Here is a 15,875-nt window from a genome sequence, read left to right as displayed (position 1 = left end):
TCTCTGTTGAAATGTATAGGGCTTTTTTGTTCTTCTTGTACACTAAAGCCATTGCTTTCTCTGTAAAGAAATAGTTTTATGTTCAAGAAATGTCTCAGCATCAAATAGTGTACTGCAAGGACAGTTGTTTCAGTGCAGAGAAATTGCTGAGAGGTATAGCCGTGGCTTTTTAACTTTTGTGAAAATAATAATTCTATGGTTTAAAGTCACCTTTTCCCAGTGCCCCACTACCAAGACTCCTGGATTTGGTTTCACTGACTCAGTAAGTGTAGAGACCAAGGTCTACTCTATTAAATCCAAGCTCCCCATGTGATTCTGAGGTAGGGGCCCCTGAGACCCTTTCATGAGAAGTCTGGAGAGTGTTAAGACTTCCCTGGTGGTGCAGTGGTTAAGAAGCCGCCTGCCAATGCAGGGGTTATGGGTTGGAGCCCTGTTCTGGGAAGATCCCACATGCCGCAGAGCAACTAAGCCCAGGTGCCGCAACTACTGAGCCTGTGCCCTAGAGCCCGCGAGCCACAACTACTGAGCCTACGTGCCACAGCTACTGAGCCCGAGCGCCTAGAGCCCATGCTCCACAACAAAAGAGGCCACCACAACGAGAAGCCTGCATGCCGCAACAAAGAGTAGCCCCCACTCACTGCAACTAGAGAAAAGCCCGCGTGCAGCAAAAAGACCCAACACAGCCAAAAGTAAATGAATACATTTATTTAAAAAAAAAAGACATAATAGCAAAACTATTTTTACTTTAGGGATTTCAATAGTAAAAACCTTCTTAATAGCTATGAGAGTTAATAACTCGCTATCATTATTCAAATGCAGCCTTGTTTACATCAAGTTTTGCTCCAGGATGCTAGCTTTTCTTTCATCTCCCAGCTTTCCTTAACACAGCACTTCCTACCCACTCTTACAGTCTTTATCACCTCTATCACCCGCAGCTATTAATCCTGAAGGAACACATACTCTGCAACTGTGTTGCTTAAACAGCATGTTTTTTCTTTACACTGTTATCATACTAGAAAATAGTAGTCAGCCCAAGACAAATCAAGTTCTTAATCACTCAGTTGCTTTACATACAATCTATATGTTAGAAATCACTTTCAGGGAGAGACACCAATAAACCCAAACTGCCTTTCAATGTTTTAGTATATATATTAATCTCATAGATTTTCTGCTCTCTCTTCTTACTCATTTCCCTGTGTTTCCTTACCTTGACAACACTCTTTGCACTTGGTAAAGGATAATTTTCAAAAAAATAACATCACGACTCCTATACAGAGAGAAAAATAAAAGCTAAAAATCATGTTTTGAAGATCTTGTTTAATGTTTAACCTTATTCCTGAGGAAACTGGTAAGATGTTACAGTCAGTTCAAAGAGGATTCAAAGAACAGACATATCCATACATCAGTAATACTGAAGTGACTGGGCCAAGGGAGGCAAAACTGGCTTCCTCCCTAGTGGAGGAGCCCATCGACCTCTACCAGGTTGAATTTGCTGGTCTGTAGACAGAATTACTTGTAAGGAAACAATGCCTTGCTTGCTAAGCAAAACAAATAGCAAAAAAACTGGAAGTCTGTGTTAAAGGATAATTTAATGTAAATATGTCTTAGAGATAGTGGATTTCCCTGGAGGAATTTGAAGCTTATCTCCCCCAGAGGTATTTACCTACATTGTAAAACCTAAGAACTTGAGCGCCCTCTCCTCAGAGATTTGTTGCATTCCAGAGTTCCTCTGTCACTCTTTGTCGGGGTGGAGATGTGCCAGCCATCCTCTGTAAGCTCCAAATCTTGTAATTTGGGGGTCCCTCTCTCGTGGTACAACTCCAGTAGGCTTAGGTGCATCTGGCATTCACTGTGTCTAGAGAGAGAGAGAGAGTTAAAGATAAATAGATACAATTTGTATACAAGATAACTTGTTAGCTTGCAAGTGGAATGTCTCATACCCTTCACAGTTTCAGCCTTATCATTATTTTGCAGTTGCATCAGATGTCTCCTATTTACAAAGTTCTAAAATAGTTAAAAGGCAATGAAAATCTCAGAGCCACCACAGAATCACAACCAGATAACCTGGAAGGCTGTGCTCTAGTCTGGACAACACTTTGTTTTTATTCATTCACATGTTTATTACTTCAGTGACTAATGTCTTTTTCAGCACGTGCCAAGCCCACGTGCTGGAGACACTATAGTTAGCAAATCAGAACCTATCAGTATAGTTAGCAAATCAGAACCTGTCAGTCTTCTAATAGTGGAAAAACCGATAGATTAAGTCACAAAATACTGAATTACACATTGTGAAGTCTACTTTCTTTATAGTTGTAATTTCTAAATAGGTATTTGTAGAAATATCAGATAACAATCACGTCCGAAAGAACAGTATAATAGTTTGCAGACGTTCCTCTATTAGTAAATCACATGTGATTTGGAGCATGGATGCTGGGCTCTCATTTCCATTGCTCAGAATCCACTGTGATGCTTTCATTGTCTCTGCTTTGCCCTGGACATCTTGATTATCTGATAAGCACGGCATCCGTGTAACTTCCTCCTTTGTAGCACTTTATATTAGAAAATGAAATCACTTACAGAAACTATCATATAGAAATTTTAGAATTTCAAAAGGAAACATTTCTATGAGCAGCCCTTTAACAGCTGTCATGCACTATGGCCTTGGATTTCTTACAATACCTTAAGAGACCTTACAAGAACACAGTGTGTTCTTCATGACCCAGTGGATGCTAAGCGATAGGGAAGTCCCTCTCAGGGTGACCCAAAAAGCAAAGAGACAAAGGTTTCAAGGTGGTTTATTGTCCTGCTCTTTCAGCAGCTACTCAGCCGGAGATGAACTGCTTCATGCACACCATTGATTCCCCACAAGAAAAGACGAATCATTCTGCTGAATAATAAAAGCAGAGTCCAACAGAGGCTAGGCTAACAGATTTGCCTGGTTAATAATCTTAAATTTCTAATAGTCAAGATTGTGTGGCTAAAATGATAGAATTTCAGACTTAATATATTGCCTCCTATATTCTACCTTTTTTTTTTTTTCCAAATTTGGAAATGGAGGCTGAGATTTCACCTGACTTTCTTAAGGGCACAGACACATGCCAGATCTGCAGCTCAGGTCTCCTGATGATCTCTCCACTGTACTGCTGTCTGGTCATCCATAATTTATTTCATGAGCTTATAGATCATGTCCTCTTTAAGGAAAATAATTTACTGTTAAAGCGCTCCAGTGAGCTGAAAGGCAAGGTGGAAATAAAAGTAACAGCTATTGTTTCAGAGGAAAATAATGATCCACACGTGGAGGGGAGTAAGGCTGTCAAATTTGCCTCCTGTCTCATTTATTTAATAGGCCTCTCTATTCAAAATTCTGACGACCAGGAGACGGGTGGGACTGAAATTTCTTGTTTTGATTGTGTTGATCCATGTGAATGTATTAGCTAAAAAGAGGCTGGCGGGGATTTCTACCTACTCTTTTCCTCCAATTTGGAATATTCTTCTTAATACAGAAGAGTTATGTGATTTAACAGCACATTTATAGCAGAGTTTTGACAACTTCCAATCTGTTTCTCACCTATTAAAATGGAGGCCTTTTGATTAATGTGTTCTTGGGCCTGCGTATATCACAGTAAATATAATAAGTTTATTGCTGGGAAAGTTGAAGGATAGTTACAATATGCCATCTTCTGTTACATACCTTGTCGGATTTTTGTTTCATCTAAATAGTTTTGGTAATCAGTATGATTGAAATGTTTACAGACATTCAGGTGCTACTAGTGATAGCTCCAGTACCTACTCAAAGATATATTATTTCTTGTGTTAGTTGAGTTGCTGATGCTGTATTGCGTGTTCAAAAAAGTAACTTCTGGGGCTCCCCTGGTGGCTCAGTGGTTGAGAGTCCGCCTGCTGATGCAGGGGACACGGGTTCATGCCCAGGTCGGGGAAGATCCCACATGCCGTGGAGCGACTGGGCCCATGAGCCATGGCCGTTGAGCCTGCGCGTCCAGAGCCTGTGCTCTGCAACGGGAGAGGCCACAACAGTGAGAGGCCCGTGTACCGCAAAAAAAAAAAAAGAAAAAAAAGTAACTTCCTATTTGCATTCCATAGCTATGCAGATCACATGATACCAAGATGAATATTTCAGATTTGATTTTAAAAGAAATAGATGTATTTCTGGTGTAATTTCCTAACATCTGTGTCCGATGAATATATATTTATGTGTGTGTTTGTGTATGTATCATAATCATATTATATATAGTTTTGTATCCTGCATTCCCCACTTAAATATTTTGTACATTTTCCCATGTTATGAAAAAATCCTCTATCCAAAACTTGATGTAAAAAAGAAATAGATGTACACTCATAATTAAAAATTGTCTGAAGGGAGGTATATATACAGACCATAAAATTTTGACTTTCTTTTTGCTGGCAGCATACAATAAGAGTAGAAAAGTCATTGTTTACGTTATGTCATTTAAAATATTTTACAAATTCAAAGATACATTTTTTTTTCATATTGTAACATCTCTGAATTCAGGGCGCGTCAACAATCAACAATGTTTTACAGTTATAATAGCATAATTTTTTTCTTTCTTGAAGAAAAATAATGACGCATCTTCTAAAAGCAGAATGTCAGATTTGATAAAATGCACCACAAATTTTAATAATCATTTTTCTTAATATTTTTCACCATGAATATTTTCTGGCTGAATTATATGAAAAAGTAGAATAAAAACACTGCAAATGTGTGGCAATCGTATAAATTTCAGGGAAAAACTCACTTTACTATAATTTAAAAGTTTTAAGAATCCATTTGTGTTGATTCTACCTCTCAGAGAGGTTTGATGAGTAGAAAACTTTGACTCAGATAAAAGGTGATTTTGATTTTCTTTATTTATTTTAACTTTTGCAGACTAGTGATGGTCTCCTCTCTTTCTTCCCCCATTTCTGCATACAAGAAACTGCGTGGACCATCATCCAGCACAATGGCTCCGATGTAACAAGAGTCCGCAGTACCAATCCAGAGAACCCCTATGCTGGGTTTTTCGAATACGTGGCCAGCATGGAGCAACTGCAGGCCACAGTTAACCGTGCGGAGCACTGTGAACAGGAGCTGACCTACTACTGCAAGAAGTCACGACTTGTAAATAAGGAAGGTAAGTAAATTGGGGCATTTGTCTTCCTACACACGTCGCACAGTGTGTTTTACTTAACCAGCTCCTGCGGAGTTTAAGTCGGCCAAGGTGGAGGCCTAGAGCCGCTGAGGGTGTGTGCTCCCTGTGTCTTTAGCAAACGTGTCACAAGTCTGGAAGTCACAGAGATGCTGTTGCCTGAAGAAGAGAACAAGGTCAGTTCACACTGAGCTTTGTTCAAAGCCTTCATTGTCTTTAGAGTCTCTGCCTGCCCTTAATCAGAGAACTGCACAGCAAAGGGCTTTGTTCTGATACTCCATGAATGCACAGTGTTGATCCCTCATAAAGGGCAAGTGACACATACGGTTGGTTTTTACCATGGAAAAGAGCTAATAAAAATATGAATTCGTTTTCTGAAAGTGACTACTCTGTGTGACTCTTTCACGGGTTGTTGACAGTTACCCTCTGGGTATAACTGAAAATTAGAACAGTCTGCTAGAAACACTTTTTTTTTTTTTCAGTAGCTCAAAGAGGAGTCAGAAAACCATGTTTAACTCTTTTTTTTTTTTTTTTTTTTTTTTTTGCTGTACGCGGGCCTCTCTCTGCTGTGGCCTCTCCCGTTGCAGAGCACAGGCTCCGGACACACAGGCTCCGCGGCCATGGCTCGCGGGCCCAGCCGCTCCGCGGCATGTGGGATCTTCCGGGATAGGGGCACGAACCCGTGTCCCCTGCATCGGCAGGCGGACTCTCAACCACTGCGCCACCAGGGAAGCCCTAACTCTTTCTTTTACTCTACTTTTAATAACCAGTCTGCTCCTAAATTATGGTTCTGGTCTTGTGTTTTCTCCCTTTAGAGCATCTCATTATGTGACAGTATCTCAAGTCCCACCAGCTCTGCCTTAGTGCGGGCTTTAATGACCTAATTTATGAAGTTACTGCAAGGTCTTTCCTACTGGCCTCTCAGCCAGTCATCAGTCTGTATCTCCTGCCCACCCACTGTATCATCCAAAAGATTAATCTTCATGAAGAGAATTCACCTGTAAGAAACGCTGCTTCCATCACAACACTTTACTGTTTAAGAAGCTCCAGTGCTTTCCTAGCTCTCCTGTCCAGTACAGACTCTTCTGTCTGGGCACGTCAGCTGCGTATTCTGGACCCACTTGCCTATGAACCTCATGCCGCTCCCCAGCACACTGTTTTCTAGCAGCAATAATCAGGTGTATTTTTCTTCAGTAGTCAGAGAAGATTCTAAGACATCTGCACGATAAAGCTGCTTTGTTCCCTCTCATTTGTCGTCTTAAGAGAGGTTGGCGTTCCAGACAGAAGGACAAGAACTTTAAAATGAAATGTGTTTCATATGTGAATATCATGTGTTATATGGGTCATGCAGAACAATTTTGAACTCCTGGTATGACCTTTGAATCTTTTGTTTCCAGTTAAGCCCCAATCCTATTTACTTGTCCACCCACTTACTACAGTCTGATCATTTTCTCCCATATGCCTGAGTTCCACTCCCTCTTCCTCCTTTTCCTCCTTCTTCTTTTTCAGAATGTTCTCATTCAGCCTCTTAACCCCTCCTAACTCTTCTCATCTTTCTGGTATCCCCTCAAATCTTAACCCCCTGAAGCCCCAATCCCATCTGAGACTGACCATCAGACAGTTGTAGTGCAAAGAGCATAGGATTTAGAGGTGGGGAGAGAGATCTGGGTTCAAGGTCCAGGTCTCTTGTTGATTAGGTACAGAACTTGGATCGAAGAGTATTTCTCAGTCTTTGTTTTCTCTTCACTGAATTGGGGCCAATCATACCAACCTCAGGGGGGCGTGGGCGTGGCTGGGTGGCATAACACAAAGAAAGTGCATGAAGTGAGCTCCTCTCTTCCCAGCTCTCCAGTGCATCGTGGTTACAGTGAACCTACCAGTTCAGTATGCAACTGATTGTTCATTTTTAGTGAATATTGATATTGGAATCTAAAAAAGAAAAATAGATAAGCAAGTACAGAAGTGTATTCTAAGAAGAATGAGAACCATAATTTTAGAAGGGTAAACGTGATGGAACAAAATGAACTGAGTTGCTTAACTAGAGAAGAAAGAAAAGGAAAGGCAATCATCAAAATCACAAATGAGTCAAACTCTAAAAGAACCAGAACACAGAATCCCCAAGAATGTTAGTGAGCGAGCACCACACGAAGTCAAGGGGACGACGTGGAGTGTGAAGGATTCCCTACCTTCAGGGCCCCCAGGTGTTTGGGAACCACTAGTAAAGAGAATAGTAAACTCTAGGAAGTTGTAGAACAGATGATGAGGATAACTGTTAAATACACAGATTTTCCTCAGGTCTGTGATCTTAGAATTCATGTAGAATGGATTTGAGGTCGAAAAGAGGGAACAATTTGGATTTCGAGGTCACAGTAAGAAATGTATGGGGAAGATCAAGAAGGTGGTGTCAGACAAGTTAAATTTACAGTTTCAGATCTTGAGAATATAGCAGCTTCAAGTAATAATGATGCCATAATTGTGGATGAATAAAGTTAAATGTATATGAAAATATTTCCAGCAACCTGTGGGTCTGCAGCTCAGCACACTGGAAGGATGCTCAATATGAATACTCAAGCCATTTGGGATTTTAACTATAAGAATAGAAATGATCTACCATGATTTCTGATACTTTATCATTTTAATATCAACTTTAAAATTTTCTCATGCTTTTCTTAATTCTTCCTTATACTTATGTAAATTCTTTAGGACACTTCAAAAAGTCTTGGAGGAAACTTAGGTATTTGATATCTTTAAAACATTAAGTGGTTTCTACTTTGTAGGGAAAATAGCAAATTTATTTATGTATTTATTTATTTACTTTTTTATTTATAATTTATTTTTGGCTGTGTTGGGTCTTAGTTGCGGCACGCGGGATCTTTGTTGAGGCACGCGGGATCTTTCGTTGCGGCGCAGGCTCTTTTGTTGCAGCACACGGGCTTCTCTCTAGTTGTGGTGTGCGGGTTTTCTCTCTCTAGTTGTGGCATGCAGGCTCCAGGGCTCCTGGGCTCTGTAGTTGTGGTGTGGATTCCAGAGTGCGTGGGCTCTGTAGTTTGTGGCACACAGGCTCTCTAGTTGAGACACACGAGCTCAGTAGTTGTGGCGTGCGGGCTTAGTTGCCCCACAACATGTGGGATCTTAGTTCCCTGACCAGGGATTGAACCCACGTCCCCTGCATCGGAAGGCGGATTCTTTACCACTGGACCACCAGGGAAGTGTCAGGAAGATAGCAAATTTAGATGCGAAAATATTATTCAGTATTTAGGAATAATGATTTATTTTTTAAATCTATGAACACATAACGTTTTAAGCAGTATGTTGAAATAGATCTACTAAATGCTTCAAGTAGGTTTTGCCTTCAGCTGATCAGTTAATCATGCAATTAAAGAAGATGAAGATTCTTGATATTAATTAATGCATAACACAAGCTTCCAACAACTCCTTGTTTTCCCGGCATAGTGGACAGGAATGTATAGTAACACTGGAAGAGAGGTTGTTTGGTTTGCATCAGCACAGGTCCAATTTAATAATAAGTTTTTATGAGCTTTGGCATTTGTAAGTAAGGGAGAAATTAGTAAAAGTAGGGCTAATGGCAGCAACTTAAAAGGTTTGCAAGTCAATGGAAAAGTGATCAAGCACCTTTGAGGAGCTGACTGATTTGATGTCACCTTCTTCTCATGCCGTGATCCTCAAGTGACTTTTTCCCTAAGACAGATTGCCTGCATGCCGCATCTAAATGTTCTGTCTATTCTTTGCTCTAGTTCCTTGGCATCATGTTTAGTCTTAGCTCTGTGAAGGAGCTGGTAGCTGAACATTCATCATAGAAATAAATGCATTTGGTTAAGGGAAACTTTGTTTTTGAGTGGAGTATCTGCTTCGGGCGTAAAGATCTTTCAGTGTTATTTCTGTAGTCTTCAAATAAGTAGCCAAGCCAGTAAATGGAAGAAAAAATATACACTTTCAAATATATCTTAAATCATAGCAAGGGAGTGCCATAATATGCCTAATGTTTAATAAACACCTAGTTTATTTTTAGCCAATAAATATATTGAGATAAATCACTAACTTGACATAGCATTTCATAATGTTTTAATGGGCATTTCATGATCTCAAATCAATTTTGTTTCTCATATGTTAATTACTGTGGTTTATAATTTGATGCCTTCTTGTTTCGAAAAATTATTTTTAACAAAATTGCATACGTGATCTGCTCTCAATACATTTTTTTTTTTACTATTATGCCTGAATTAAATAGGAACTGCTGGTTTCTTTTCTACTCAAAGAAAAATATATCAATCATTTAAGCTTAAATAATGAAATATTTTTTTAAAAACTTTCTTAAGGAAATGCCATCAATTACAGTGTTGGGAATATCACTACATCAAATCAGTCTTTCTCCATTTATTCTTTTTAATGATTTGGGAAGGAGGGAATTATACTGGATGGAAGGGTTGAGGTATAGAACAGATGTCACATTTCTCACCTTTGTCTTTCAGATGGAACCCCTCTGAGCTGGTGGGTTGGAAGAACCAATGAAACACAAACTTATTGGGGAGGTTCTTTACCTGATCCTCAAAAATGTACTTGTGGATTAGAGGGGAACTGCATTGATTCTCAGTATTACTGCAACTGTGATGCTGACCGGAATGAATGGTGATTTCCATATGATTTCCTTATACAAAATCAAGTTTATTATGTTTTTAAATGAATCACTCAAAACATATGTAAGTAGGCAGATACTAAACAAGGTAGTACAGTGAAAAAATTAAAGGTACGTTTTGATGAAATGTATTACAATCTGAATTCTAAATGGTAAGATCACTATCTTTTTATTTGAATTTTTTGGTAATGGATCATGAGTCATACACCTTTTATTTCTGTAATATGATGAAACAGAGGCATCTGTTTCATGTCTGCTTTTCATTTTAAGTCAATTATTATTCTCTTTAAAATTAAGTATAATTAAGAATTATATTATTCTCAAAATATATTTACAGCCTTTAATTACTAACACATCTCTTCAATAATCTGCCTATAAAACCTTTAAATATATAAACTTAGAATTTCCCACAATTATTTAAACATGTAGCTCTTTTATTTTCTTAAAGGATACACTATGCTATGAAAAACTGATATTCCATTTATCATATTTTAAAAAAGGAAATCTATAATATTTAGGGATTTTAAAATCGAGCTTGAAATATTCCATTTATTCATTTGACATTATATTTATTCATTTGTCAAACATCAAAGACTGTTATATAAAAAACCCGGTTATTTTAGAATACCCTAAAGGAGGCATCTATATGGAGTCATTGATTATACTCTTATTGTTATATGTTCAGTATGAAGAATGTTGTCTCTCTTACTCAAAATTTTTCAAAATTTCTGCTCCTTTGGGAGATACTTTTTTTTTTCTCATTGCCTTCACAGAAAATGCCCACACAGTAATAATGTATTTTAAAATATGAATAAAAAAATTTTAAACTAATCTAATCACCAATAACTCTCCAATGTCTGCATGACATTTTATTCATCAAAAATAATTTTTAAAAATAAGATTTTGAAATTTTTCATATTAAATTCTGCTTATGCTTAAGTAGCTTGCATAGAACTAACCTAACCCAGATAACATTTGTAATCCCAGGAAAACTATTTATTAAAAACACCTACTTGTAGCAAGTGGAGAATAACCAAATGTAGGCAGAAACTACCAGGGTTGGGAGCCTTCAAACCTTAAAAGAAGGGAACTTAAGTGGGTGAGATTTATGTTTATGTGCCTTTTCCTTGAGGCTACTCACCAGACCACCTACCATGGAGTGGCTAGAACTCAAAGAGAATACTAGATTTTTTTTGGCTGGGGGTATCAGAGGAAAGTTCAGAGCAGCCAGAATGACTAGAAATTGATTTCTGGACATGTCAGAAAGGAGAAAACCACTTGAGGGGAGACCACTATATCAACTCCTCTCAGACCCCTGACCCTTGAGCTGCACATGCACAGGGGAGATTTCTAGGAACCAAGCAGAGAGATGGAGCTGGGAAACTGAACAAGCTACACAGGAATTTCAGCAGCAACCACCAGAGGAGAGACAGAATTTAGACCTTAAGTCTCATTAATTGAGATGGGCTTTGTAAAGCCCTCAGCTTTCCATAGAAATGACAGAAGGTCCGCTGCCTTTACAGCAAAGACAATGTCCGAGAACTGAGTATGACTGAAAACTACAAGTGAAACTGACACAGGCCCACCCTGATGAAGTAAAACCACCATTATTGTGATAAGGTTGTGATTTAACTGCTTGTGAAAACAAAAGAAGTCTTAAGAGAATGATAACAGAATCCAGAGTCTCTACAATGTATCACCCATAATATCCAGAACATTATAACAATTATTGCTTATTCCAAAAAAGAGTAGACTTTGATCCAAAGTCAAGAAAATAAAAGTACCATTAGAAACAGGCCCTGGGACACAGGTGTTTGATTAGCAGGCAAAAACTTTAAAGCAACTGTTAAAAAACGTATGAAGAATTAAAGGTCAAAATAATCACAAGTGAACAAAGGGTATTCTAAACAGATAAATGAGAACTTTATTAAAGAAGCAAATGTAGGGACTTCTCTTGTGGTGCAGTGGTTAAGAACCTGCCTGCCAGCGCAGGGGACATGGGTTCGATCCCTGGTCTGGGAAGATCCCTCATGCCGCAGAGCTCCTGAGCCCACACGCCACAACTACTGAAGCCCGCGCGCTCTAAGGCCCGTGTGCCACACGTACTGAGCCCGTGTGCTGCAACCACTGAAGCCCATGCACCTAGAGCCCATGCTCCACAACAAGAGAAGTCAGCACAGTGAGAAGCCTGCGCACCACAACGAAGAGTAGACCCTGCTCGCTGCAACTAGAGAAAGCCCATGCACAGCAACAAAGACCCAACGCTTCCAAAAAAAAAAAGAGGAAAGAAAAGAAAAAAAGAAGCAAATGTAGATTTTAGAACAGGAAAGTACAACATCATCAGAAGTAAAATATTCACTGGATAGACTTCACCTCTTATGGGAAATAGCAAAAGAAGTCTTCAGTAAACCTGAAGCAGAAATCATTCAGTCTGAAGAACACAGGAAAAAAAAAAAGATTGAAAGAAAGATTGACAGGCCCTTTGTGGCTTGTGGGAAAATATCAATGATTTAACAGGCAAGAAATTGGAGTCCCAGAAGGGCAGGAAATAAAATGAGGCAAAATATATATATATATATTTGATGAAACTATGGCTGAAAATTTCTCAGATTTGCTTAATAAACATCTCTGGAAGCAAGCCCCCAAGATGGTCCCCAATTTTCCACACTGCCTGTTATTCACACCGTTGTGTAATTTCCTTCTCTTGTATGTCGCATGGACCTTGTGACTTGCTTTTAAGAACAGAATATGGTAAAGGTGATGAGATGTCACTTCAGAGATTGGGTTACAGAAGACTGTGACTTCTGACTTGCTCAGAATTCTCTGCGTCTTCTAGCCTTCTTGTTTTGATATAGCAATCTGCCATGTCATAAGCTCTCGTGGACGAAGAATTGAGGGTAGCCTTCAACAAGCAGCCAGTGAATAACTGAGACTGTCAGTCCAACAGCCAGCAAGGCGTAGAGTACTGCCAGCAGCCACAGGGTGAGCTTGGAAACAGAGCCTTCCCCACTCAAGTACTGAGCTGATTGCAGTCCTAGCCAACACTTTGAGTATAGCCTTGGGAGAGACCCTGAGACAGAGGATCATAATCAGAAGAATCGTAGACCGTAAAAAGTCGTGTTTTAAGTCACTGCATTTTGGGATAATTTGTTATGCCATAGTAGATAACTAGTACAACTTCAGTGTATGGATTCCAGAAACTCAGAAGATCTCAAGCAGAATAAAAACCAGAGAAAAACACACCTGGGTTTGTTGTTCACATTGCTAAAAACCAGTGATAAGGATGAATGTTTTCAAAGTAGCCAGTTTGGGTGAATCTGGTAGAAGACATTCCATACAGGGGAATAAGGATACAAATGAAGGCTGACCTCTCATCAGAAGCACAGGTCAGAAGACAATGGAATGATACCTTTAGTGTGCTGAAAGAAGAAGCACTGTCAGCCTAGAATTCTACACAGGACGAAAATACATTTCACAAATGAAAGTAAAATAAATTCCTGCTCAGATTAAACAAATGCTGAGAGAATCTGTTGTCAACAGAACTGTACCGTAAGAAATACTGATGGAAATTCTTCAGGTTAAACAGAACTAACACCGGATTAAAGCACAGATCTTCAGGAAGGAGTGAGGGGCACTGGAAATCATGAATATGTCAGTAAATGTAAAAGCCAGTGTTTAAATTTTTCTCTTGATTAGGTAAATTAAATTATAAAGTTTATAACATCTGGATTTAAAATGTATTATTACAACCATAGCACAAAGAACAGGTGCTTGTGTAGGGAAGGATGTTAAAAATTATCCCATGGTAGGCTTCTGACATTTTATATTAAGTAATACAACATAAAATATAAGTAGACTGTGATGGATTAAGGATGCGTTTTATAATCTATAAAGAAAATATTAAAATACGGTAAACAGTCATATAGCTAAAGAGTGAGTAAAAAAATAAAATCGAATGCAAAACGATATGAAGTAAACCAATAGGAGGCATGAAAGGGGGAGCAAAAAAACAAGATATCCTGTGGGAAAAAAATAAGAAACAAATATCAAAACGGTCGATCTGAAAACACACTACCAATTATTACACTAAATGGCCGTGGATTAACCATCTCATTTAAAAGGTAGAAAATGGCCAACAGAGTTTAAAAATCACCAACTATATTCCATCTGCAAGGGACACTAAAATGTTGCCATATTTTTCCGTTCTCAGATGAGTAATTTGATCCTGACTCTTCTGTGTGTGCAAATTTAGCTCAGAACATCTTGGCTTTGAAATGCAATAAGGACTATTGTTTACTTTATAATTATGTTCATCAGAATAATTTTAAGAATCTTGCTGTTGTTACTGTTTTTTAGGACCAATGACACTGGATTCCTTTCTTATAAAGAACATCTGCCAGTAACCAAGATTGTGATCACAGACACCGGACGACCGCATTCAGCAGCAGCCTATAAACTAGGGCCTCTGCTCTGCCGGGGAGACAGTAAGTGGTGGCGACGTGCCGTAAACATGTCTGAGGAAAGTGATGTCACTTAAAAACCATGTTTCTATCTTATAATAATTAATCAGACTTCTCTTGTGAAAACTCATAAGCAGTGTCTGAAATCATTCCTTTAGTCAATCAACAAAGTGCCCCTTATAGAGTGCAAAGCCCGGGAATAAATGCTGTTACAGCAAACCTTGTTACGAGTCCAAGAGAAAGAAACCACAAAGCATTTCTATTTGATTGGTTCATAAGCTCATTCCATCATTCCTAAATGTCTGCATGCCATTGTCTATAAAGGAAGGCCTCAGTGCTACATAAAATTATCAAACATGTATGGTGGGGCTTCCCTGGTGGCGCAGTGGTTGAGAGTCCGCCTGCCGATGCAGGGGACACGGGTTCGTGCCCCGGTCCGGGAAGATCCCACATGCTGCAGAGTGGCTGGGCCCATGAGCCATGGCCACTGAGCCTGCGCATCTGGAGCCTGTGCTCCGGAACGGGAGAGGCCACAGCAGTGAGAGGCCCGCGTACCACAAAAAAAAAAAAAAAGAATGTATGGTGAGTTTTATAGTGTTGGGCCTGGGGTGAAATTAGAACATCAGTAGAATCAAATGTTAGTTTAATCAAACACATTTCAACTTTTAATCTCATTTTTTTTCCAGTTTGTGTGTGTGTGTTTTTAATCTAAATCAGTGGTACCTGCTGTTTTGTATATTCAATGTATTAACACTCTAAACTGGAATTTTTTAGTTAAAATATAGTTTCATAGAAAATACATATTTTCAGCAGGGAATGAAATTAGCATACATATCTATTTATAACCTCTCTGAAGTCAGCTAGGTTAGAGACTGGTGCGTCAATTATTTTTGCTTTTAGTTATTTCCAGAACTTAAAATGCAAATAGAAGAAATATTTATTTACCTTAAAAGTATATCCTAAAATGAAATTTTATTCTAGGGAATCAAAAGAGAAAGAGATGATTCTTCTTTGACTAAGGTCACTCCCAACTCTGTCCCTTAGGGGTTCTTTCTTTCAGACTTCCTGTCATGAACTTAAGCACACAGCATCTTTTCCCTTAGGGCAGTGACTCTCCATCCAAGGTGATTCTGCTCCCTCAGGGGACATTTGGCCATATCTGGAGACAGTTCTGGCTGTCACAACTGTGAGGGGTTTTATGCTACTGGCATCTAAAGGGAGAGGCCAGAAATGCTGTAAATATCCTACAGTGCACAAGACAGCCCTCCACCACAAAGAATTGTCTGGTCCAAAAGGTCCGTAGTCTTAAGGTTGAGAAACTAGAGCGTTAAACTTTTGTGACCATGGGGATGCAGAAGGAGGCTGACAACATTAGGAATAAGGGTTTACAAATACTGTAGGTATTTAGAGACCTGCTGATTAACATCTGACTTATTAATGAAACAATCGCTGAGCGCTTTCCTTGGCCTTCTTGTCCCCCATATCTACTTTGGGGTTGAGGCTCATCCCTACATAATGTCATAGAGCATTTTCTGCATAAAGAGCCCTTTTTAAAAACTTTCTCAGTCTGAAGAATGATGGTGGCAGAGTAATGAA

At 39.0% G+C, this 15,875-nt stretch overlaps 1 protein-coding gene across 7 annotated transcripts in view; it reads left to right on the top strand.

Annotated features, from left to right (window-relative positions):
• CNTNAP4 (contactin associated protein family member 4) overlaps nucleotides 1-15,875 on the top strand; it is a gene marked incomplete at both ends in the record, with an annotated part of 257,669 nt that overhangs the window by 194,679 nt on the left and 47,115 nt on the right. For all 7 annotated transcript variants that reach the window (XM_081215455.1, XM_081215456.1, XM_081215458.1 and 4 more), the window contains 3 exons: nucleotides 4,953-5,150; nucleotides 9,656-9,812; nucleotides 14,176-14,303. In XM_081215455.1, coding sequence (XP_081071581.1) covers nucleotides 4,953-5,150; nucleotides 9,656-9,812; nucleotides 14,176-14,303 — 483 coding nt within the window. The remainder of the gene's footprint in view (nucleotides 1-4,952; nucleotides 5,151-9,655; nucleotides 9,813-14,175; nucleotides 14,304-15,875) is intronic.

This window comes from Mesoplodon bidens (assembly GCF_964165515.1).
Source record: "Mesoplodon bidens genome assembly, chromosome: 18".
In the NCBI taxonomy this organism is placed as follows: Eukaryota; Metazoa; Chordata; class Mammalia; order Artiodactyla; family Ziphiidae; genus Mesoplodon; species Mesoplodon bidens.
The sequence above is the reverse complement of the archived record's forward strand: the minus strand, read 5'-3'. Positions and strand labels throughout refer to the sequence as shown.